The sequence below is a fragment of the Alexandromys fortis genome, unplaced genomic scaffold, assembly GCF_014885135.2.
Source record: "Alexandromys fortis isolate MF-2015 unplaced genomic scaffold, M_Fortis_MF-2015_v1.1 scaffold_88, whole genome shotgun sequence".
Lineage (NCBI taxonomy): Eukaryota > Metazoa > Chordata > Mammalia > Rodentia > Cricetidae > Alexandromys > Alexandromys fortis.
The window spans coordinates 4,985,268-5,010,963 of NW_026067961.1; the positions used below are offsets into that span (position 1 = coordinate 4,985,268).

Genomic DNA, 25,696 nt, shown 5'->3' on the forward strand with positions numbered 1-25,696 from the left:
GTATTTTTTTTTTTTTTTTTGAGATAGGGTCTCTCTGTGTAACAGCCCTAGCTGTCCTGGAATTAGCTCTGTAGACCAGGCTGGCCTTGAACTCACAGAAATCTGCCTGTCTCTGCTGGGTGTGCACCACCACTGTCTTGTATTCTTGCTGAGGTCAATTCAGGTTTAACTAGGATATCAGCCTTCCTCACGCCATAGCCCTTTAGTACAGTCCCTTGTGTTGCGTTGACCCCAACAGTAAAACCATTTCCATCACTACTTCATCACTGTAATTTTGATATTGTTATGAATCAAATGTAAATATCTGGATATCTGATATTTGATCCCTATAAAAGGGTCATTTGACTCCCAAAGGGGTTGAGACCCCCAGGTTGAGAATGTCTGAGCTAGAATCTAATCTCCTTGATGGAGAATCCTGATATGGGACAGAAGAAAAACCAAAATTAGGGATTATCTATTGCCACTATCTCATAATTCTTTGGTTATACTTAGTTTTTAAAATTTTTTTCATAAGGTATGAATATTATCTCAAAATTTGTGATTAATGCCGGGCGATGGTGGCGCACGCCTTTAATCCCAGCACTCGGGAGGCAGAGGCAGGCGGATCTCTGTGAGTTCGAGACCAGCCTGGTCTACATAGCTAGTCCCAGGACAGGCTCCAAAGCCACAGAGAAACCCTGTCTCGAAAAACCAAAAAAAAAAAAAAATTGTGATTAATATATATTTTAAGCCTTAATATATATATTTAAACTGTGTGTCAAGATATTAATGATCATATAGAGTACTAATTCTAGAGAAAGGCTTTATCTAGCTCCCTGTACATGATTTCAGGCTTGAGTCTCTATCAGGTAACTAGGAATTAAGTTTGTGTACCATGGATGTCCCTGGCAAATATTGATCCTTTAACCTTGTTGAGATCTGCGCATATGACTTTTAAAATGTTTAAGTTTTCTGTAGTGAACCAAGACCAAGTCTAACGGTGACCTTTGAAGACTCCAAAAAAGGATGGGGCCCCACAATGACAATTCCACCAGGACTGTGACAACACCAGTAAGCAGACAAATATCACCTAAAGATCGGCTTTGGGCTACACACTGCTCAGGACAGTTTCAAGGTGGCTGGCTAAGCCCATCCAGCTTCACTGACTACTCTAGTCAGGGCATGAGACAAACCCTGCACTTCCCCATAACACAGACACCAGACACAAATGATACAGCTACCCCTCCCAGGACTTGACAATTAACTTAAAATTTTCTATTAAGGATCCCCTAAAGATGCTATCACCCCCAGACATAGGAAGTAAATTTAAGAACACAAGGCTCACATTCCCAAGAGGTGGGGTGGTGGGTTTTGGTCGTTCAGTGGGTTATGGATATTTGTCATAGTTTAGGGGAGCTGGTTACAAGTTGTTATTGGTAATGATCAGGTAAAAACAAAGGAGATTAGATTCAGAATTCTTGTTTTGAAAAGAGAAAAGGGGGCTATATAGATATAATAGGGTATAAGAGTAGATTGTTGAATCTACTTTTAAACAAAAAAGCACTTAATAGTCTTAAATATTTTACATTGATATGGATTTTTGTATGTTGATACAAATGTCAGGTTATTTTTGCTAAAATATACTGTACAACATTTCTAATTTTGTTAAGCTATTATACCTATACAGTTCATTTAACAATGCAATGCAAATTTCTAGCCCTCAAAAGGTATTATTATAACCTATTTAGGAAAATAAAGAAATGCAGGTTAGTAGTTAGTCACCTATTACAATTAATGTTGTAGTCACATTAGGTATGTTTTCAAGGTCAAACAGACATTTTAGGTAGACAAGTGGTCTTCAAACACTTTAGAGATCTACAGAATAAGGCATTTAAGATGCTTTAATAACATAGGTTTTTTTTGGTTGTTGTTGTTATAACAGTGAGATATGTCTGCTCTTGGTGGCACCAATCTACTTCAGAGAAGATAATGGGCATCGAAGAAACTCCACAGGGAATTTGCTTTCTTTGTGGCAAAAGTTAGCCACTGGGCAAGAGTGCCTTGCCTCTAGGGCCTGGTTGCTCTGCTTCTCTGATCTTTCATCATTACCCCCTAATATCTGACTCTGGGTTTTTATTGATAAGACCAATTAGCACTGCAGAATCCCTTGGAAAACTACCAACTTTATTCTAGGAACCAAAGGTCAGGACACCCTAGCTAACCCATCTCAGCTCAGCTAACCAGTTGTACAGACTGCCCTCTGGCTGTTTATCTTAGCTACCTGTCCGTGAGGAACTCCCTACAGCTGGATAACCACTTATCTCAGCTTCTGTTGAAACAGCTTCAAACTGCTTACTCAGTGAACTCCCCCTGCAGCTGCTTGGACAAAGTCTCTGCCCTTAAAGACTCCAGAGCCACACCTCAGTGGGTAACTGCTGGCTGGAACAAAGACTTTCACTTGCTATTCACTGAGTCTGAGTGTTCAGCTCTTTGTAACAAAGGAATGTGTCTAAGAAAGAGGCGGTGGTAGCTAGTTGTAGTGGCAGTTCATTTGTATTATAATAAATAAACCCAGCGTGAAGGTCAGAGATTAAAACAGCCGCACTGGTCAGTCTCACAGACCAGGCAGTGGTGACACATACCTTTAATCCTAGTAGCCACAATAGTTGCCATAGAAACTGGGCAGTGCACATCTTTAATCCCAGCCCTAGAGAAGATTATAAGACTGGAGAAGGGCTGGAGAGATGGCTCAGTGGTTAAGAGCACTGTCTGCTCTTCCAGAGGTCCTGAGTTCAATTCCCAGCAACCACATAGTGGCTCCAAATCATCTGAAAAGAGATCTGGCGCCCTCTTCTGGCGAGTGGGTATAAATGGATGCAGATAGTTGTATATATAATAAATTAATCTTTAAAAAAAAAAAAAGAAAGAAAGAAAAGACTGGAGGAGACAGCTCTCAGACAGTCTCATTCTGAGATTCCTGGAGGCAGGATCACCATTTTGGACTGAGGTAGAGGTAAGAGTCAGTGTGTAGTAAGAGGCTGCTAGTGTGTTCCTGGCCACTCTCCACTTGTTCGTTTCCTGGCTACTCAGACTACTCAAACTCCCAAAATAACCACACAGAAACTGTATTAATTAAATCACTGCTTGACCAATTACTTAAGCATATTGCTAGCTAGCTCTTACATCTAGAATTAACCCATCTCCATTATTTTATATTTTACCATGAGGTTCCTGGCCTACCAGCAAGGTTTCAGCATATCTGTCTCTGGCAGCGGCTCCATGGCTTCTTTTCATTCTGCCTTCTTCTTCCCAGCATTCACTTTAGTTTTCCCCGCCTAGCTCTACTCTTTTGCCCTATCACAAGCCAAGCCAGTTTCTTTGTTAACCAATGGTATTCACAGCATACAGAAGGGAATTCCACTTTATCAGTGGATGGCTGTTTTGCATTTTGGATCTTCAAGTTGAACCCCAATTTCATTTTCTGAGTTTTTATTCAATTGGCACCCAATGTGAGTCTCAAACCTATGACCCTGAGATTAAGAGTCTCATGTTCTATTGACTGAGCTAGTAGGATTTGCTAGAGGCAGAGGCATGGGGCTAGAACTAATGCTGCTGACTTTGCCTGTTGGCTTCACCCCATCCAACATGGCAGAGGTACGCTCACCACCAGCTCTGTGAGCCATGCTCACGGCCCAGCTCCAGGGACGCAGAGGGTCTTAGGCTTGCATAGCATGCGCGTCGCTGACTGAGTCATCTCCCACCCCTCCATAGCACATTGAAGACTATGGTTTGGATGAATGTCCCCAAAGGTTTACGCATTGAAAGCTTGGTCTTCAGCCCACGGCGCTGGCTGTTGGGGGTGGTGGTGGTGGTGGTGGTGTATGTAGCAGAACTCCCGAGAGGCGGAGCTAATAGGGGATCTCAGAATATTGTGTTGTGTTCTGGAAGGGGACTTTGTGGCTCTCCACTTCCTGGATCATGATGACGTAAGCAGTCTGTTGTGCTACACCTTTCCACTGAGATGTGTCCCGTTTGCCAGAGGCCTAAAGCTGTGGGGTCTGCCCAGTCTTGAGAAACAGGAGCCCAAATCATTTTTTTTTCAAATCAGCTAGTTGGCCCAGTTATTTTTGTTACAGTAATATGAAGCTAAGACCCAGAACTTGTAAAGCCTTAGCATCCCTACCTCATTGTAGAATCAGAGAATCAGCTCCCACCCATCTACACCGCCCTCTCATGGTTAGTCTTGGGAACTAACCGCTTGTCGAGTAAATCAGTGCTGCGTCTTCCAAAGTCTTCCAGTTGCCAAGGGAACACCAAAGCCTCAGAAGGCCTGGTCCCCAAGTGTCCTTCTCCAAGAGAGAAGCTGAGTACGTGTGGGTCTGCAGAGCCATCAAAAGGACGTCTGCTTGTCGGGCAGAGAGGGTGTGTGAGGCTCGGCCGTCGCTCCTCCTTTCGCTTCTGGAAGCTCCACTCCGTTTCTCTTGGCGAAGGCACAGTTGATCTCCACAAATGTCTTGCCCTTGGTCTCAGGGATTATCATGTAGACGTAGACAGCAGTGAGGAGGCAGAGGGCAGCGAAGATGAGAAAACTGTAGGCCCCGATGGCCACCTAAAGCAGAGAGGGGGCGAGGGGGGAGACCCTTCAGGCAACACACTTGGTGCCTCTGCGAGTCACAGGGATTTTCTTCATGGTCACTTTTATTCCACTCCTAGAGGGAAAAACAGCGGGCAAACTGGGCCCATCCCTAACCTCCAAAAGGGACCTTTAGTGTTGGGCTCCCATGGACTTCACAGGCTCTGGGTCCTTCCTGCACTGGAAGACGAGGTCTGGTTGACCCAGGGGAGGGAAGTAGCAGGGGTTTGCTCCTCTTCTGGAACACTACCATTTTTGATCTTTAACAAAGAACCATTTCCAACTCTGAGGGGCAATCCCCTCTGTAAGAGGGGCATGGCATACTAAAGGATTTTGAATTGGGTGCCGTGGTGTGCACTTCTAATTCCAGCACTATGGGTGCTGAGGCAGGGGGACTAAGAGTTCCAGGCTGAGGATACCATGTAGTGGGGAGGCACGGTAGGTTCTGGGTTGAATCGCCAGCCCAGGAAAACAAGCAAATAAAAAGAACCGGGCCGAAGCGAGTCTCATACCGAGCACTTGAGAGCTCCTTATGGTAGCTTTGAGTTGGTAGACGCTGGGGGGATTGTCGCTGTTTTGAGATGAGAGTTCACATATCCCAGGTGGGCCTCAAACTCTCTATGTAGTTAAGGACGGCTCTGAACGTCTGATGCTCCCATATCCACCTTCTAAGGGTTGGTTTTACAGCCCTGTACCACCGTAAGCAGGTTATGCTGTGCTGGGATCCAACCCAAAGCCTTTTGGCAAACTCAGCAGAAACTGAACTACATTTCCCAGCCCCAGGAGGTACTTTTCAGAAAGGAGGAACTACTCATCGTCTTGAGGTAAGGCAGGGTGGCCAAGGACGGCACGAAGGGCCACTCACCTGGATGGATGGGAACGCCAAGCCGACGATGAAGTTGGTGAACCAGTGCACGGCCCCATCTACCGTGAAGGCAGCCGTCCGAGAGGACTGCAGGACGATCTCTGTTCTCACCACCGAAGGGACAGGACCTGGGTGGAAGGAAGGTTCAGATGGCCCTGAAGGGCTCCTAGGACCTCACTTTGAACCTCAGACCCTCGGAGCACCTTACCTCCCTGTGTGGATCACCCTTGCTGGGACTGGGGGCTGAAAAGAAACCCCATTTTACCCTCAAATTACGGCAAAGGGTTGCAGAGTAGGGAGTGATAGCTGGCGCTATTTCTTTCTTTTTTTTTAAATATTTATTTATTTATTATGTATACAATATTCTGTCTGTGTGTATGTCTGCAGGCCAGAAGAGGGCACCAGACCTCATTACAGATGGTTGTGAGCCACCATGTGGTTGCTGGGCATTGAACTCAGAACCTTTGGAAGAGCAGGCAATGCTCTTAACCACTGAGCCATCTCTCCAGCCACCAGCTAGCGCTATTTCTTCAATTGGATGCTAGTGAAGGTTTGTAGCAAAACCCAGCAGATGGAAACTTCACAGTGCAAACCCTCTCCAGCCCTTGCTCCATATTGGCCCCCCATCGAGGTGTGCAAGATCTCACAGGACCCCATGGAATGTCCCCCATCGAGGTGGGCAAGAGCTCACCGGGCCCTATGGAATGTCCCTGTTGAGGTGTGTAAGAACTCACTGGGCCCCAATGGAATGTCCCCATTAAGGTGTGCAAGAACTCACTGGGCCCTATGGAATGTCCCACGATGTAGGCGAAGACACAAATGATGCCAAGGTAAGACAGCTCAGGGACCGTGCTCTGTGGGAGAAGCAGCGCTGTGGGCCTCAAGCCAAGAGCCTCACAGGAAGCTGAGTCCACCCGTGACTCCCACCCTCCTGCTGCAGGAATTCTGAGCCCCACGGAGGCCGCAGAGATAGGATGGAACCAGAACGTTCCCGTTCATCAAGGTTTCCACAGCCTTACCTGACAGTGGTGGGGTTGGAGGGAGAGCTGCCTCTCTGTCATGTTTGAGTCAGGTGGGTTTGTGTTTTAGCTTCATGTCGCCCTCTCTGAGTGTGGTTAGCACTGTTTCTGCCCCACAAATCTTGTCACCCTCTGAGTGTGGATAACTTTATTTCTATCCCACAAATCTTCATGTTGTCCTCTATGAGTGTGAGGGATTTCAACTTATTTGACAATTGTCTGGGGAGAATCCTTATAGGGGTCCCAAGGACAAGGGAGTCCTAGACCTTCTCTCTGTTCCCTGCTCTCGATGACCAAGACAAAACCAGGTTAACAGGCTTAAACTGAACTATATGGCAGGCTCCAAGCTAAGTGGCTAGCTAGTGAGAATTAGGATGGATGCTGAGGGGAGCCACTGATGGCGGGGTAGGATGGATGCTGAAGGAGCCACTGATGGCGGGGTAGGATGGATGCTGCACGGAAGCCATCGATGGCAGGGTAGGATGGGATGCTGAAAGGAACCACTGATGGCGGGGTAGGATGGATGCTGCACAGGAACCACTGATAGCAGGGTAGGATGGATGCTGCACAGGAACCACTGATGGTGGGGTAGGATGGATGCTGCACAGGAACCACTGATGGCGGGGTAGGATGGATGCTGAAGGAGCCACTGATGGCGGGGTAGGATGGATGCTGCAGAGGAACCACTGATGGCGGGGTAGGATGGATGCTGAAGGGAGCAATCGATGGCAGGGTAGGATGGATGCTGCACAGGAGCCACTGATGGCAGGGTAGGGTGCCATGGGGGGGGGCAGAAGATGGACAGTTGCCAGGGCTTCTGACAGAGGACATAATCTTTTCCCTTTTATTACTTCCTTCTGGTTTATATGAGTTCCTGGCCAGCCAGGGCAACATAGTCCCCAAGTATTTATTTATTATTTATATTCTTTTTATGTTTTTTTGAGACAGAATTTCTCTGTGTAGCCCTGGCTTTCCTGGAACTTGTTTTGTAGACCAGGCTGGCCTTGAACTCACAGAGATCCACTTGCCTTTGTTGCCTAAGTGTGGGGATTAAGGCGTGCGCCACCACTGCCTGGCATCCCTAAGTATTTTATAGCCCCTGTTACAACTGTTTCCTTTCCAGGTTTATCCAGCTCTAGTCTCCAAGATATTTTGAACACTGGGATTTGGCGCCCTTGACATCTGGCAGGATTCCAAGAGGGGATCTGGGCCCAGCTGTCCCCATTGCAGGGGATTACCTCAAGACTGCATTTATACGTCAGAGTTCAGGGACTACAGAGATGCCTCAGTGGTTAAGAGCTGTTGTTGCTCTTCTAGAAGACTCCCGTTCCGTTCCCAGCATCTATCAGGTGGCTCCCAACTGCCTGCGGTTCTAGCATCATACTGAGTTACACGCCTGTATTTGTGGGCCCCCGTAGAGCAAAATCCCTCATGGACTTCACATTGGGAATGGGTTTTATGAAGCAGTTGTCCATGAAAGGAGGCAGCTGGAAAGCATTGAGATCCGCCCCTGCAGTTGGGACCTTGAAACCCTATGGCGACACCCCAGCCCACAGGGCAGGACGTGAGAACAGACCTGGAGGAGGAGAGCCACGGTCAGCACCACGCAGGCCAAGCCACAGATGCCATAGCCAGACAGCAGGAGAATCCGCCGCCCCAGACGCTCTACAGCGACTGCCTGCAGGGGAGTGGATGAGGAGGAGGCTCTTAGTACTAAGGATTGACCTCCAACCCCGAACCTCCACCCTCTCCTGCGCGGCCCTTCTTAGGTTCTTCTTATTCACCCCTGCTACATCAGGTGACCTAGTTGGTGTAAGTTACACCTTGGGATTCCACAACACTGTCTTTGTCATTTGCAGACCCCTGCATATCTCCGCTGTCCTTATCATAACCACATTGTGTTTTTATGTGAGCCTGCTTGACTTATGTACTCTATGTGCATGCAGTACCCGCGGAGGACAGAAGAGTTCCTGGAACTAGAGCTACAGTGGGTTGTGAGCGACCCTGTGCTAGAGGGAACTGCTGAGTCATCTCGAGACCAAAATATCCAGTCTCAGCCAGGTGTGGTGTGATGAGTCTTTAATCCTAGCAGTCAGGACGCAGAGGCAGGTGAATCTCTGTGAGTTCAAGGCCGGCCTGGTCTATATCGTGAATTGCAGGACAGCTGGACTACATAGAGAAACCCTGCCTCAAAAAACAAAAACAAACACATATCCAGTCTCTTTTAGAACTCAAAGTCTCTATAAAACTCCAATGTCTTTAAAAAAAAAGTTTAAAGTCTCTCAACTATAGGATAGAGTAAAATAAAAAAAAATGAAGTACTTTATTCCTTCAAAAAGAAAGAAGCGGGTCACAGTCTTCATCTAAACAAAGCACCCCCAATTCCAGCACTGTAAATAACCCAGTGTCTAATAGCTGAGATTTACTCATAACCTTCCGGCTCCTCCATAGGACTTGGTGGCTTCTCTGTCTCAGCCTCTGCAGAACACACAGCCTGTCTTCTAAGCTTGGGCAGGCCTCACTCCACAGCTATCCTGTCCTTGGCAATCAATCATACGACGGTACTGGTACCTCCAAAATGCTGGGGTCACGGCTGCCACTGGGCTGTGCCATCACCAGCAGCCTCTCCTGGGCTTTCCTCATGGTGAAGCCTCGACTTCTCTGCATGACCGCTTCAGTTCTGGGCCTCCAGCTGCTACTGAGGTGGCACTATTGCCATTGGCTTCTCTTGATCTCTCCCAGTGCCAAGCCTCAGCTGCTTTCCATGACCCCCTCGTGCCTTCAAAACCAGTACCACTGCATGACTCTTAACAACTTCAGCTGCTAGCAGGAGGTACAACCTTGGCCACCTGTGGAACACAGCCTCTGCGTGCCGACATTGAGGAAACACTTCCCAGAAGACCTTCACCGCGTTGATGCTGGTCTTTCCTTAACCACAGCTGATTGGTTCAGCTGACCAGAACTGCAGCTTCTCAACCCAAAACAGCCAGCAACTCTGAGAGAGTCAGCAAGTGACTCTCAAGCTTCCCTCTGGAAACGCACGAGCCAGAGGGAAGTCATCTCGAGACCAAATGTCCGTCATCTGCTCTGCTCTCAACATTCTTACCGCCCGAGCTCCCACACAGCTCACCAAGCTTTGAACACTCAGCGGCCTTCCGAGCCCAAGTCCCAAAGTCCTTAGGTCTGTCATGTCAATACCCTACTTCTGGCACCAAAGTCTATATTAGTCAGGGTTCTCTGGAAGAACAGGGTTCTCTAGAATATGGATTTATTAGAATAATCTCACAGGCTGTGGTCCAGCTTGTCCAACAATGACTGTCTACCAACAGAAGGTCCAAGAATCCAGCAGTTGTTCAGTACACAAGGCTGGGTGCCTCAGCTGGTCTTCAGCCTATGCTGGAGTCCTGAAGAAGTAGGCTCTAATGCCAGGAAAGGAATGGACTTGGCAGCAAGGGTGAGAGCGAGCAGGTAGAGAGAGCAAGTTTCCTTCTTCAGTGCCGCTTGCTTACATAGGCTGCCAGCAGAGGCGTGGCCCAGATTAGAGGCAGACCTTCCTGACTCAAAAGATCGGAATTAGAAGTGGGTTTTCCAGCCTGGCAGTGGTGGCGTATGCCTTTAATCTCAGCACTCCGGAGGCAGAGGTGATCTCTGTGAGTTAAAGGCCAGCCTGATCTACAGAGCGAGCTCCAGAACTGGCTCCATAGCTACTAGGAAACCCTGTCTTGAAAAATTATAACACACACAAAAACCAAAACCAAACAAACAAAAAACTCCAAAATCAAAAACAAAAACCCAAAAGCAAACAAACAAAACAATAACAGCAAAACCGAAAAACAAAACAAACAAACAAAAAAGGTTCTCCCTTCAAATGATTTCAAATGATTTAATTAAGAAAACAATCCTTGCTGGGCGATGGTGGCGCGTGCCTTTAATCCTAGCACTGGGAGGCAGAGGCAGGCCGATCTCTGTGAGTTCGAGCCTGGTCTACAGATCTAGTTCCAGGACAGGCTCCAAAGCCACAGAGAAACCCTGTCTCGAAAAACCAAAAAGGAAAAAAGAAAACAATCCTTCATGTGTGCTGATTTGCTTGGGTTTTAGTTAATTCCAGATGTAGTCAAGGGCCAAGAATTGCCATCATAGCTGGCTTTGGAGCATTTGTTAGCTTCTGAGTCTCATGTTGCCCAGGCTGGGACTGAACTCACGATATCATTAAGGATGACTTTGAACTTCTGATCCTCCTGCCTTCGCCTCCCAAGTATTGAGCTGTTAAGTCTGAGCCATCGTGTGCAGTTTGACAGTGGTGCTGGGGATTGAACCCAGGAACTTGTACATGCTAGGCAAGCACTCTACCAACTGAGCTATACCCCAACCCTTGACCACTGGTACTCAAATAGTGCCTCCAGGACTAGGGTCACCTGCATGCTAGCTGGCCTGAGGGGCGTCTGCATTCCAGCTAGGGAGCTGTTTGGAGACCCTGCAATGAGAGAGAGGCTTCTCTCCAGTAACTCACCGAGACGATAGTCATCACTAAGTTGATCACGCCAGAGCCCACTGTCACGTACTGGGACTGGGTGGGGTCCACACCAACCGATGTGTAGATGGTGTCTGCGTAGTAGTTGATCTAAAACACAGACAGGGCTGCGATCAGAGGCCTGAGACTTGTCACTGGGCTACTGCTCTCGCTTTGAATGGTGAACAGTTTGGGGAGCTGGGGTAGGGAAGACTGGGTGGGGAGTCTGGTTTAGGATGGAGGCAGAAGGTAGCAGTGAAATCAGGCATCTTTCCCCACGTGACTTTACACCCTGCAAACTCAGGTTCTCCCTTGTTTGGGGCCAACCCTGGCCCAGTCCTGGGAGGGTCCCTACTGGGTGACTCCCAAGATCATTTGCTAAACAATTCAACTCTTCCTGTTACTTCTCTTAGACACCAGCAGGATCACCTGTCCTTTCTCCAACAGGTCCAGAATGGACATTTGCCATTCTCCAGGTATTTGCCCATCCACAGAGAGAGCATCACAGAACATGACATCATAGTTCCACAGCAAATGAGCCCACCAGGACCTCCTGGCCCAGGATGGACCAATCTATGACCTTTACTGGGACCAGAGGCCAGGCACTTCTCTGCCAGTCAACCAAAACTAGACATACAGATGGTTGTGAGTAACCACGAGGTGCTGGGAATGGAACCAGTGGTCTTAGCTGATGAGCTGTCTACATCTATTTGTTTATCCATCTTTCTTTTGTTTTTGTTTATGAAATTTAATCTCCATTGTAGAAAAGGAAACGATACTAACAAAACAACAAAGACAAAGCAAATGATGCTCAAGACCATCAGAAAGCAGACTGGCAGTGGGGCAGCGGCGGGCAGGGGGCAGCGGCGGGCAGCGGGCAGCGGCGGGCAGGGGGCAGCGGCGGGCAGGGGGCAGCGGCGGGCAGGGGGCAGCGGCGGGCAGCGGCGGGCAGCGGGGCAGCGGCGGGCAGCGGGGCAGCGGCGGGCAGCGGCGGGCAGCGGGGCAGCGGTGGGCAACCGGGTAGCTCTTCCTCTTCCATTTTCTGTCACTCACAAAAGATGCAGATCTAACTTGCTCTGGAGAGGTGGAGGAAGCTTTCTGCCCTGAGGTGGAGGCTTTAAAAGAGGCTGTTGTTCATTTGGTGGGGGATAGAAATGTGTGTGTGACCAAATGTAGCCAGACTTGTGGTGTTTTCACTCGACTGCAACAGAGTCCCGCTTCTGTGCTCTCACCCCAGCCTAGAAGAGCTCCTCAAACAACACAAAACAAACAGACAACCCCCAGAATTTTCACTGTTGTCTGTCAAAAAAATTGTTGAAAAGGTTGGTTGGGAGACTCAGAAGGAAAAGGGACAGAGGTGTTACGGATTCTGCAGAACACAGAGCAGAAGGTAGGGGTTAGCAGTCATTGTATCAGCAGGAGCACAAGGCAGAGTCCTTAAGGTCCATTTGGATGACAGCAAACATTAAATGTCTACTAAGAAGACACAAACATGTGCACTGAGTCTACACTGCCAGGCTGCTGGTGGGCTGGGGAGATGTGAAGGACATGGATCCTCATTCTGCTGTTGGAGGTCCGTGGGTGTCACGCCTCTCCAGCGTGTTTGTGGTCCCCTCATCATGGACCACAGAACGGTGGGTTTGCAGGAAGTTGAGCAGGGGTAACCTGGAGAGGTTCTTCAGACATAGGGTATTGCAAATGACTCCCAGATACCCCAACTTAGCCATAGGTGGATGTCTTCTGATCAAAGAGACAGGGATGGGTGCACTCAGGAGGCAAAAGCAGGTGGGTCTCTGTGAGCTGGAGATCAGCCTGGTCCACAGAGCAAGTTCTGGGACAGCCAGGGTTACACAGAAAGTCCTGCCTTGAAAAAAGAAAACGAGATGTGCCCTCGATCATGCCGCTCTGCGCTATCTGGTGTTTCTGCTCTACTTGGAATTCTTCAGCTCCTGTTTGACCTCATCCACGAAGTCCCCCAGGACTTTCTTTGTAAACCACGGCTCATCAAGTAACATCATTGAAGAGCTTCACGACACTAGTACCGGCGGCAGCTGAGGCAAAGTACAGGGGCAAGGAGAACGTCTCGGCAAAACCAAAGTTCATTTGAATCATCTCCACGTCTGCATCAGTTTTATTGGCCACCAGGTTGTATGGGATCTCCAGCCTGAACTCCTGAAGTTCTGCATACCAGGTACCCAGGTTCTTCTAGGTGATTCTCCTCTAGACATCAAAGACCCCATGCAGGCGTGAACCTTGGGGTAGGAGAAGGCATGCGAGCTCTGGAATTGCTCCTGGTCTGCTGTATCCCAGAAGTCCGCAAGACCGTGTTCTGTGTACTGTGGCTGTGTGCTTATATGGAGTCAAAACATCCATGGACAGATGCTGTGGCTGGAATCACCCAGGAGAAACCTCTACATGAGTTTGGAGGTGCCCACGGCACTGTCCCCCAGCAGGTGACCTTCATGTTATCATGAACCATTCATATTTCTCTTGGTCCAGCTCATAACGCTTGGTTCTGTCTCCTGCTGTTAGCTCTTGGCGGTGGACAAGAGCCGACCTTGGAGTCTTGTCCCTGTCGGCTTACAGGCCACTGTGCTCTGGTAGCAGCTTGGCCAAGTCTCTCCATCTTTATTGTATTCGTTTATTCTCTCTCCTTCCCTTTGCTGCCATCCTGTGTATATATGTGTGTGTGTGTCTGTGTATGCATGTGCAGGCAACAGAGCAGCGGCGGGCAGCAGGGTAGCTGCAGGAATCAGGGTGGCAGCGGCAGGCTGCAGCCTGCACACATTCTATGGCATTTGAGTGGAGGTCAGAGAAGTTGTTTCTCTCATTCCGCTGTGTGGGTCTCAGGGACCAAACTCAGGTCGGTCACTCTTGGCAGCAAGCGCCTTAATACTGAACCGCCTTGCAACCTAGGTCCTGTTTCTTGCACAGGAAACACCCAGAGTAATAACATTCACTGTGCTCCCTGAACCCCTCCACCCAGCCTCAACTTTGCAGCTCATCCCTCCTGAAGGCCAGACTGAGTTTCACAGGCGTCAAAATGCAAAATATTACTCTTGAGCCTTTTGTGAATTCCTTTAAAAAAAAAAAAAAAAAAGACCCAAGGGGACCCAGACTCTGGGAGAGGTGGTCCCGCGCACCGCGTTGATCCCGGACAGCTGCTGGCCCGCCATGAGCACGATGATGGAGATCAGCTGCCAGCGCAAGGGCCGAAAGGTGAAGAGGTTGAGCACCGATAGGCGACCCTCTGCTTGCTCCTTGCGCTCCTCCTCGCGCATTTCCTCCAGCTCGGCCTCCACGTCGTAGCTGGAGCCTCGCAGCCTCCTTAGAGCTACAGGGCAGAGAGGCAGCATGCCACACCCACCCGATGCTATTATTGTACAGCAGCCAGGCCCTTCTCCAGAGCCCAGGCCTCGCCCCAATCGCTCTGTCCACCCAGCACACGCTCTCAGCTCTCAAACCCCGTCCACCGTGACCCTGACCCCGATCGCGATCTCGCCAGATGGCATCTGCCCATTTCGTGCCGTTTTGTGCACTGGGGGCTGATGTGGGTGAGTAGCCCCCAGTACCAGTGTCCCAGTACCTTGCCTCGCTGTCTCTTCGTCTCCTTTCTCAATCAGAGTGTAACGGGGGCTCTCGGGGAAGAAGGGCAGCGAGAGAAGCTGAATCAGTGCCGGGACCCCGGTGAGAGCCAAGAGGATAGGCCAACCTGGACAGGACAAACATGACGGCTTCAGATTTGAATCTGCTGCAGGGGCCCCACAGGGGCACAGATGTTTCCCCTCCTGCCTCGGCCCCCACCTTGCCCAACCAGGTGATAAGCGAGGGTAGTGGGCACCTAGTCCTTGCCAAAATGTGGCTGCCCACAAAGGGCATACCTGTTAAAAGAGAGGAGAGTGCTTGGTGGGTAAGAACACTTGCATAAAGACCCCAGCTGCCTTCCCAGCACCTTCCTAAAAAACTGTGTCTGGGGGGCCGGAGAGATGGCTCGGTGGTTAAGAGCACTGCTTGTTCTTCCAAAGGTCCTGAGTTCAATTCCCAGCAACCACATGGTGGCTCACAACCATCTGTAATAAAATCTGGTGCCCTCTTCTGGCTTGCAGAGAGAATACTGTATACATAATTAATAAATAAATCTTAAAAAAAAAACAAAAACTGTGTCTGTGTATGATCATGACCCCAACATTCCTGCTGGCGGTTGGGGTGGAGGAGCTGTGACAAGCAGATCGAGGGAGCTCATTGACTGGCCAGCCTAGCCTCACTAACATCTGAGCCTTCTGCTATCTCTAGGGCTCAGCCCCACTGCCCTGGGCAAGGTCTTATATCCACAAGCTGACCTAAAGGTCACCAAAACCCGTCCTGTTTGGACCGTGGGTAAGTTTGGGCTCAAATGAGCCAGGGCTGCACTCATGTGCTGACTATTTACCGCTCCCCACCACACCCCACATGCTGCTGGTTACCTGTGGTGTTGCCCAGGATGGCCTGCAGACTGAAGATCTGCGCCAGGAGGACTCCAATGATGACGAATACCTCAGTCATTGTTCCTAAGGTGCCCCTCAGGTTCTTGGGAGCCAGTTCTCCCAGGTACATGGGAAGAGCGCTGTAGGAGATGCCTGGTTCAGACAACACGGGAATTGGGGTCACCAGGAGCTGTTCCCAGGCTCTCAGAACCCCATGCCTGAGGTTGACTCGACCCATCTCTCAATCCTTGAGTCTCACTGGGACAAGAAGAGGGTGGTGTTGATCATCCAGTTTGAACCTGCTACCACCGCCTCTCCCAACCCTCCCCCTTCAGCCCTGCTAGAGCGTGAAAGCTGTCTGCCAGGAAATCCCTTTCTCCAAAGTCTGGCATTCAGACAAAAGCATGAGAAAATAGTCCCTACCCACTAAAAGGAGTGATTCTTCTTCTCTGGCAACCGGGACCTATGGCTCTTCCATTAACCTATACCTATCAGCATATCAGGGTCTCTGCTGGCCTCTAGGTTCCATCAATCCTACTCACAAGTACCTGCTATAGACTTCAACGTCCTCCACACCAGCTCACAGGCTCCCCTCCACCCCAGGTCAGGTACCTGTTCCCTTAAAACCCTAGAAATATCTCACCCCCACCTCCACTTACCACCATCACCCCCCACCAGTACCCACTACTACCTACACCACCCACCACCCCTGCTGCTGCGGCTGCTGCCACCACCATCACCCCCCCCCCCACCACCCCAGTTGCTTCTCTCTGCTTTCCCTGAAAGAAAGCCTTGGCAGTTTGGAGTAAACTTTCCTTTTCACCCCCAGAGTAGCTATTTTGGTTTCTTTAAGGCAGCATTCAAAAATGATACTGTTACCTTCCCGGCTTCTGGACTACTGTTGATTGAAGGGGTCTATGCTGTGTGGTCACTCTTTATGTGAACTTAAATATTCAAGTCTTATTTTGGTTGATTTCTATTATTTCTTACAAAGCCTTTTTTTGTTTTGTCTTGCTTGTGGTATATATGCACGCAAGGCAAGTCCTCTACCACTGAGCTGTGCTCAGCCCTTTCTTTTGTTATTCCCTGTGGGTGTGGTTCTGGGGATTGGACCGAGGGCTTTGTATGTATACAAGGTAAGCACTCTACCACTCAACCACATTGCCAGCCCTGGCTCTCTCTGCTTTAAGAAATAAGAGAAAGCACTATAGTTAACAATGCTAACTGCCAGCTTTCGGTGGAGGCACACGCCTTTAATCCCAGCACTCTGGGAAGCAGAGGCAGGTGGATCTCTGTGAGTTTGAGGTCAGCCTGGTCTACAGAGTGAGTTCCAAGACAGCTAGGACTGTTGAACAGAGAAACCCTGTCTTGGGGAGGGGGGGAGGAAGAGGGAAGATCCTAACTGTTGCCTGAGACAGAGACACTAGATTTTGTAGTCTTTTCCTTTGAAGTCACTCATCCTCCTTGGAAGATAGCTGCAAAACTGGGTTGTTATATGTTCTTCACAGTAAAATGTCTCCTTCCTCTCCCCTCTTCCCTTCCTCCTTCCCTCCCTTCCGCCCTCCCCCTTCCTTCTGTTTCTTTCTTTCCAGACTAGCTCTCCTGATAGTTAGGTCTCAAACCCTGGAGAAATGACTGAGGTGCTTATTTAACATATCAAGGCAGACTCTGGCTGCCAGGTTCTCCCAGGTCCCCCGCTTGTTACGGGGTTCCTCCTGGCCGACCTGTGCCGCCTCCTATGCTAAACTTCTCCAGCCCAGGGACTGAGCTGGCCACTCTTGGTACCTGCACAGATTCCCACCAGCACGCGAGACAAGATGATCAGCTCAAAAGCCCGGGCCACTTTGCTGACCCCCATCAGGATGGCAGGGGTGATAGCGAAGACATTGTTGATCAGCAGAGTTCCTTTTCTGCAAGACAGCAGGGGACAGGGGTGACCAGTGCAGGTTTTTCACATCAAACCCAGTGTTCCAGGCTGTCCCCTGCAAAGGACCTACACTGTGCCTGAGGAGGGCTGGTGGACGGGACTGGGCCCCGGAGTGTCCCCCAGGGTTGTGCATGCGTGTGCAGCGATCCCTGCCCCTCAGGGCCTTCAGATGACACGGGTACTCCTCATGACGGGACTAGTGCTCTTATAATACATGATGCTCTCTCCGCGTTTATTGAAGAAAGCTCAAGCTGACCAAGAATGGAAGAGCAGTAAAGGAAGTGTGTGTCGAAGTTCTAGGAGCAGAGGGCTCACTAGCAGGAGGGGGCGGTGTGTTCCCAACAGGGCAGCTGCCCTGGGTTCGAGCTTGAGGGGGCTGGGGGTAGTCCAGCCCACTGGCGATGTCTAGCATCTCTGATGCTGGCCAGGGATGTTGACCAGATAGATTCCCATAACAGATGGGTGCAGAATGAGACCAGATGACCTCGACCACGAAACCCAATGGTCTGTAAAAGGGGGAGGGGAGGCCTGTAAAGTAGCACCAAGCTGGGTGCCTGCCCTCCAGGCCCCAGAAGCCATCTTTTGTGGCTTGCTTGCTTTAGTTTCTTTGAAATAGGGCCTCATGTATCCCCCACCGGCCTTAGATTTGCTTTGTAGCCAGTGCTCTGGCCTCTGCCTCCAGAGGGCTAGATTACAGCTGTGTCCAGCCACACCCCTCCAGGGGCTGCGAATGGCTCCCCAGCTCAGACCTGTTTGGGGCCCAGGTTGTTGCAGGTGCAGCAGGGCTGATAGGGTCCTAATGAAAATGTCCTCGGGTAGTCAACACACAGATGTGCACTCCGGATTTCTCTGGCTGCTTTTCTCTCTAGCCACAGCCCGCAGCTTCCCCCTGGAACCCCTGAAGACCCAGGAGGATAAACAGCACATAGCAGTCCTATATTCCTGATACCCCCCCTTTCTGATCCCCAAGAAGTCTGTGGGCCTCAGGGAGGCTGAGGCTGATGGGCCCCTACTAGGCAGGCTGACCCCACTCCACCTCCTGGTTTCTCATGGGTGTGATCTTAGTTCCTGGGAGGCTGAGGCAGGTGGATCTCTGTGAGTGACAGGCCAGCCTGGTCTACACAGTGAGACACTCTCTCAAAACAAAACAAAAGGTCTTTAAGTTTCCTCTACAGTCAAAGTTTCATAACTGAGGAGGAGGAGGAGGAAGGAAAGCGTGGGTTTCTAGAACAACCTAAATACGAGTTGGCAAGGCGGTAAGCGTGCATAGCCTGCCAGCCTGACCAGCGGCATGATTGGTTAGAAGCCATTGAATTCTTCCTTCACTCAGGCACAAGAAAGGACAAGTTCACTCTCCACCAATATTTGCAAGGAGACGCTTCTGTGTCCAGTTTTCATAAACAGAGTTTCCAACTGTCTAACGCGTGGGAAGGAAATTGCTATGTCTTAGAGCTGTTTTTATGTTTTATGGGTTCTCCACTCCCATCCTCACACAGCCTAACTTGGTGTGTGACAAGTTCCAATGAGCACAGCCTGCCCAAGCAGAACGCATCTGTGCCCCACCCTGTGACCTCAACTCAGACTTCACCTCCCTGGGGACCTTGACCTGTGCGCCCTCCTTATCTTCAGTCACGCCTCTGCAACCTGGGCCAGTGAGCAGTCAAGCAAAGTGCACAGATATGGGCTTCACGTCCATTGGAGATTTGAGACCAAGCAAGGCCCGTGTGGTGATTCACTCAGCCCTGTTCCCAACTTCAGGACACCTGCTGATCCCATGTGAAGAGCGCTGTTAGGACTGGAAGCCGCCTGAACCCAGAATGAACCTCCTGGAGTGGCCTTTCTGAGCTTGGCCACAGGGCTTACAGGGAGGCACCCAGCTAAACTCCATCAGCACCTTCCCCTCAGAGGATGCAGCCCTCTAGGGCTTCTCCTAGGCATCTGCCTGGCTATGGAGCCCTGATGTCTGCGGCCGTGCCAAAGCTTGCTTGCAGATCTGATTTTGGGGTGTCTCAGCTACTCAGCAGGAGCTCAGTCCTCAGGAGAGCCTGTGGCTTGTGATGAGCTTCAAGTTTGGGAATAACATCTACTATTTACCTGCCCCACTTATCGACCATTGGGCCAACAATCAAGGACCCCAACAAGCCTCCCAGAGGGAACATGGAGACCGTACAGGACCACAGGAGCAGCAGGGAATTCTCGTCCATGAACGTTCCATACCGCTCAAAGTGCGTGTCGTTGTAAAACGACTTGAAGACCTGAAAGACAGGACCCCATCCGTTGCTCAAGCGACTGTGCCACTCACAGAAACGGTGACATGGGTGTTCTTTTGGATTTTTCGAGACAGGGTTTCTCCGTAGCTTTTTGGTTCCTGTCCTGGAACTAGCTCTTGTAGACCTCGAACTCACAGAGATTCGCCTGCCTCTGCCTCCCGAGTGCTGGGATTAAAGGCCTGCGCCACCACTGCCCGGCTGACATAGGTGTTCTTAGCTGTCCCTGGCTGTCTCATATAGGACTGACTGCTCCTGCCAGTACCTGCAGGACACAGTGGAACCTGCTGGTGTCTGAGAGCAAAATCAAACTCTGTGTGAGGAGTAGAGATGGGAAGCTGGACTCAACAAAAACTGCTAAAAAATTCCCTTTCAGAGTCTCATTCTGCCGGAGGCAATGTGGGAAAGAGTCACACTAACTGGGTGACCTTGGGCAGCGAGTGGACCTCCAGAGCCTTCACCTCCTCACCAGTTCCACAGAGCATCTGCTTCTGTTTGAGACAGGCTTCCATAGCTGCGGCAGAACACCGGAGCAGCTTGGGAAGAAAAGACTGACTTCACCCTACAGCTCTCGGGTCACACCTCATCACGGAGGGAAGTCAGGGCAGGAACTCAAGGCAGGAACTGAAGCAGAGGCCGTGGAGGAACGCTGCTCACTGGCTTGCTTCTCTGGCTTGCTCAGCCTTTCTTCTAGCACCCTGGACCACCTGCCCAGGGCTGTGTTCTCTCACGTCAGTCATTAATCAAGAACACGTTCGCCCACAGGCCAATCTAATGGGAGTATTTTCTCAAGTTATGTTCCCTCTTCCTGATGTTGTTTTTACTCTTTTGGGGGTAAAAACTCCCAAATAAACCATACACTGAGGCTTATTCGTAATTATAAAGGCCTGGCTTAGCTTAGCTTGTTTCTTGACATCTTTTCTTTTTTTCTTTGAGACAGGGTTTCTCTGTAGCTTTGGAACCCGTCCTGGAACTAGCTCTTGTAGACCAGGATGGCCTTGAACTCACAGAGATCCACCTGCCTCTGCCTCCCCAGTACTAGGATTAAAGGTGTGTGCCACCACCGCCTGCCCTTTGCCATCTTTTCTTAACTTAAATGAGCCATCTATCTTTTACCTCTGGGCTTTTCCTTTTCTATTCCTGTATACCTTTCTTTGTTTCTTACTCCATGGTTTGCTGTTGAAATAAGAGCGGCGGGGCTGCGTCCCCAACACCCTGGCCGCTTGGCTAGCTTATGCCCGAAATAACAACACACAAACTGTATCCATTGAAAGAACTGCTTGGCCCATGAACTCTAGCTCTTACAGGCTAATTCTCACACCTGGATTAGCCCATTTCTAATGATGTGTGTAAGCACCCCAAGGTGCGCTTACCGGGAAGATTCTAGCCTACATCCATCCGGGGTTGGAGGAGCTTCATTGTGTGCATCTGCCTGGGAGAGCTGAGCATGGCGTCTCTGCTCCAGAGAGCAGATCTGTCGGGTCTCTCCGGGAGCAGAGCAGAGTCTGACCTCACTTCCTCTTCCGCCCAGAATTCTATTCTGTTTATTCCTCCCATCTATGTTCTAAGCTGAGGCCAAGCAGTTGGTTTATTATAACTTAACCAATGAAATCAACAGATTGATATATGACACTCCCACATCAGTTTGCTGTGTAGCTAGCCTCCCCCCAGTCCTTCTCCTTCTCTGGCTAATTCTTTCTTCCACATTTCTCCTTGTATTTATCTTCTCTGCCTGCCAGCCCCGCCTATCCTTGCTCCTGCCTCCTATTGGCTGTTCAGCGCTTTATTAGCCCATCAGGTGTTTTAGATGTGCAAAGAACCACAGCTTCGCGGAGTTAAACAAATCCAGCATAAACAAAAGCAACACACCTTAAAATAATACTCTACTCTTTCTCTTAAGTAACTCTAGCTTGTATCAAGTTGATATAAAATTGGCCAGCACATTAATTATAATAGTGGCAGCACTTAGCCTGTGTGGTACTTAGAGGAGATGTTCAGGGCTGGGCATGCAGCTCAGAGAGTAGAGCACTTACCCAGTGTGCAGGAAGCCCTGGTTCCATCTCCAACCCTGAGTAAGATCAGCTATGGTGGTGCACACTTGTAATCTCAGCACTTGGGGGAGGTAGAGGCAGGAGGATCAGAACTTCTAGGTCAGCTTCAGCTATGTATAAGATTCTGCCTTAAAATGTTGTGTGGAGAGGGGAGGCTGGAGAGATGGTAGCAGTGAAGAGCACTTGCAGCTCTTGCTGCTGGAGTTTGGTTCCTAGCGCCCATGTCAGGTGACACCCGCATCAGGTGACACCCATGTCAGGTGACACCCGCGTCAGGTGACACCCATGTCAGGTGGCTCACAACCACCTGCTTCAGAGACTCTTCTAGCCACTATTGGGGCACATACAGAGAGATTTAAAACAAAACAAAACAAAACAAATCGGATCCCAAACAGGGGGTGTAGCTCAGTGGTGGAGCACTTGTTTATCCTTCCAGGCCCTGGGTTTAATTCTGGACACCACAAAAACAAACCAATAAGCCACAATACTGGACAAAGAGATTTTCTGCTGCCAGGGAGCCAGCCTCCAGCAGGGCAGGGCTCTAAAGGAATCCCCCAGTAGGCCTATGACTTTTTTTTATCCGAGGGGAAAGACCCACACACTCTTCTTCCATTCTGTGTTCTCCATTCTGCATTCTTATCTCTATCCAGAAATGTCCCTCTGTCTTGATGTCTTCCTTCTAACTCACTTTATTTTTTTTCTGTTACAGCTTATAGACCCCAGCAAAATCTTTCAAGCAATGTAAAAATTTCAATGTAGTTTCATTGTATTTTTCAAGTGAATGATTACAATGAATACAAGTAAAAAACAGCATGTTTTTCTTATACAATTAAACACTTTATGTATTACAGGTGAAAAACAAGCTGTCCCAAGAACCCACGTTCATCCGTTCGTTCTTTCACTTGGACCCGAGAACCTTGTTATAGATTAACAGAGTGTGAGCAAGCAGGGTATTTTTCTCAGCTGGTTCTTTTGCTGGCAGGCTGCATATTTCCATTTCGAAGAAAGAATCAATCACTTGATTTTGTATAAAAATCTTGAAAGGTAATTTTATAAGGAATCTTAAAGAAATCGCAAACCTAAACTTTTATGCATGAAAAACAGTCAGCTCTACTTTCAATCTTTTTAGGGTCCAAACTCACTCTGCGATGGCCTTTTATGTTAGGAGACTGAGGGCAGAAATGGGTACAAGGACTTAGTCATCGTCTTTGGGCACTGATCAGTTTTAGCACAGAAAGTGCATTAAGGAGTAATAATTGGGCTGCTTTGTGATTTGACCCCTAGCCTAATAAATCCCTCAGTTCTGTGTCCTTGTGAGCTTTAGATGGTTTTCCATGGTTTTTCGTCTCCAAGTGTTGATCAAAACATCTCAACCTGCCCTGAGGCCGGTTTCAGCTTTGTTTCGGCTGTGATACACTCTGAAAACTGTGGACTATGTCTTTTAACATTAAGGTTTAAAGATTTGAGCCAAGCTGGCTCTTGGGACTCAGTTGTTTTCCTTAATCATTAACCTGAACTCAACTTAATCCTTAACATCTATGCAGCTCCTTAAGTAAAACTCTAAGGCCCTAAGCTGTGTGGTATTTTGTTGTATTTATTTTCAATCATCAGAATTCTATTTAAACTAACATTATTGTTATTATTAATTAGACAGCACAGATTAGGAAGAAATCATCTTCATAATAACATTATATTATTAATTAGACATCAAAGATTAGATAGAAATCACATTCATAATAATCCACAAGTAAAAATGCCCAGTAGAACGTGATATTTCAATGAGATAAATTCTCCCCACACCCATTCACACCATGCCAGATACCAGAGAAAGATGGCAGCAGCCAACCTGCAAAGGCACAGCAGAAGCCAAAGACATTCTCGAGTCTGTGGTCTGGGGGGGGCCTTGCCTATTGGAGATTCACCCATCAGGGATTTTCTCCTCCTGGTGGGCTGACACCTGGAGCTTCAGTTACTACCTGTTGCTTCTCTGACAGGGCCACCGGCAGTGGTTCATGCCTCTAATCACCACACTGGAGAGGTTGAGGCAGGAGGATGGTTCGGGGCCAGCTTAATGTATAAAATATCTCAATAAACCTAGGACTGGGACCGGTGAGGTGGCTCAGTGGTCAGTGCCAAAGCAGTTGACCTGAGCCAGACACTCAAGGTAGAAGCAGAGAGAGGATTCCTGTGAGCTGTCTTCTGAGCTCACACACTCGCTGTGGCAAGTACACGCCCCACACATCCTCAGACACACTCCAGACAGACTGGATAAATATAAACAAATAAATGTGATTATACATGTGTGTGTTTTCCTCTTTGTTCTTTTGAGACAGGGTCTCTCTATGTAGTCATGGCTACACTGGAGCTTTCTGTGTAGACCAGGCTAGCCTTGAACTCACAAGACATCCTCCTGCCCCTGCCTTTCCGGTGCTGAGATGAGAGGTGTTCACCACTATGTCTGGTGAAATAAAATATTAAAAAAAAAAAATCCCCTGGCTGGGGATGTTGCTCTGTGGTGGAGCACTTTTCTGGTGTGCCTGAGGCCCTGGGTTTGATTCTCAGTATTGCAAAATAAAATACCATCAAAACCTTCATAAGATCAAAGATGCTCCATCAATGATAATATATAGTGTATATAAATGCAGCCCATATGCATACAGATTCACCTATGTATATATACTGTGGGGAACTGCTTGCTTTTCTTCCTATAAGCAATGCTATACTACTTCTCATCCTCAGCGTCTGGGGTGACAGGTGAGCCTTGCTGTGCCTGCCTCCTGTGACACCGAGTCTTAAAAAATACTGTGAATTTACACACGTAAGTGAATAGACCACGCCAACCAAGGCGCTTGTCCCCTTTGCCCCTCCAGGGACATCCTTTCTGAATCGGTCCTTGGGAGTCCTGCTTCCTTGGTCTCTCCCTCTGGACCTCAAGTCTCCCATCAGTCTATCCTGGCAGGGACCAGGATCTAACCCTAATGCATGAGGTGACTTGGTGGAGCCCACTCTCTATGGAGAGAGACCTTGCTCAGCCTCGGTACAGCTGGGGGTGGGGCCGGGGCCAGGGCTTGTTCCTGCCTTAAAGAGGTGATGGGACAGACTTAGTTAACTTCCCAAGGGAAGCCTTACCCTCTCAGAGGAGCGGATGAGGATGCGGTTGGGGGAAGATGGGGAAGTGGGAGGAAAGGAGGGAGGGGGAACTGGGATTGGTATGTTTTTTTTTTTTTTTTTTTTTAAAAAAGATGACATTTCTGGGGAAAATGCCTCTAGTTGCCTCTGGTCCTCAGAGGTGGGCATCTAGGGAGTCCTAGGGGAAGATGGAGGTTTGCAGTAGTGAAACAGCAGCTGACTTTTGCTCATGAGACCCGCCTTGTGCCCACCTTGTGAGGTGTGTTGATCACAGAGATGTTGTAGCCATATTGGAAGGCTGAGCCAAAGGCTGCGCTTAGCGTCGTCAGGATCAGTGTGGGCTGGAGGCCCTGCAGGAGAGATTTCCAAGATTAGGGACTCTGGGAGGGTTGGTTCCTGAAGCTTCTAGGATGGGGGGTGGGGCAGGGAGGCTAGGCCTCCATTTCCTCCTTGATGGAAAGGAAGGTCTGGATGGGAGCAGGAGGAGGCAACCCAAGCAGGTGCTGCCGGAGCTGGGGCCTCCCTTTCTGTTTCCGGGCACACGTTTCTCCTGCCTTTGCCCTTGAGGGTGATGGGACAGGGTAGATGAGGATTATGAAGCAGCACCATCTGGCCTCCCCAAAGCTTTGCTGGAGCGTGCTTGCTCTGAGCCACGGCATTTGGGTGTGGCAGTCCCCTTGCAACCTTCTGTGTAGGCAATCTCCCCTCCAACCTCTCCTTGATAGACTGATTCCAAGTCCCTCATCTACATACAAAGGTCTCCAGATTGGTGGGACAGGAGGTTTCCAAAATTGGCACTTACTCCTTTTGTGTGTGGCTTGGGCAGAGGTGTCTCTGTCCCCTTGTTCTCCAT

General features: G+C 49.2%; 1 protein-coding gene and 1 pseudogene across 2 annotated transcripts; both read right to left on the minus strand.

Annotated features, from left to right (window-relative positions):
* Nucleotides 1–3,200: 3,200 nt before the first annotated feature.
* On the minus strand, nucleotides 3,201–25,696 carry Slc2a7 (solute carrier family 2 member 7). Of its 2 annotated transcripts, none has more exons than XM_050153321.1 (12): nucleotides 25,646–25,696; nucleotides 25,095–25,193; nucleotides 19,491–19,651; nucleotides 17,255–17,379; nucleotides 15,470–15,622; nucleotides 14,593–14,718; nucleotides 14,150–14,340; nucleotides 11,007–11,117; nucleotides 8,073–8,174; nucleotides 6,256–6,331; nucleotides 5,478–5,605; nucleotides 3,201–4,588 (listed from the first exon to the last, which is right to left on the minus strand). In XM_050153321.1, exons 1-12 carry the CDS (start codon nucleotides 25,694–25,696, stop codon nucleotides 4,370–4,372), a joined length of 1,542 nt encoding a protein of 513 aa, XP_050009278.1. In that variant the 3' UTR covers nucleotides 3,201–4,369. The 2 variants fall into 2 exon arrangements, with proteins under 2 accessions (XP_050009278.1, XP_050009277.1); XM_050153320.1 differs by having other exon boundaries at nucleotides 19,491–19,676; nucleotides 25,084–25,193.
* LOC126508222 (rab-like protein 2A) lies at nucleotides 12,935–13,632 on the minus strand (annotated as a pseudogene).

Bases quoted from the DNA above. Each gene is read 5' to 3' on its own strand.
- Slc2a7 (XM_050153320.1), bottom strand. From the start codon at position 25,696: ATGGAGAACAAGGGGACAGAGACACCTCTGCCCAAGCCACACACAAAA. The intron at 14,341-14,592 runs GTACTGGGACAC...TCTGCCCTGTAG, and splicing joins CGAAGAGACAGCGAGGCAAG to CTCTAAGGAGGCTGCGAGGC. The intron at 4,589-5,477 runs GTGAGTGGCCCT...TCTCTGCTTTAG, and splicing joins TGGCGTTCCCATCCATCCAG to GTGGCCATCGGGGCCTACAG.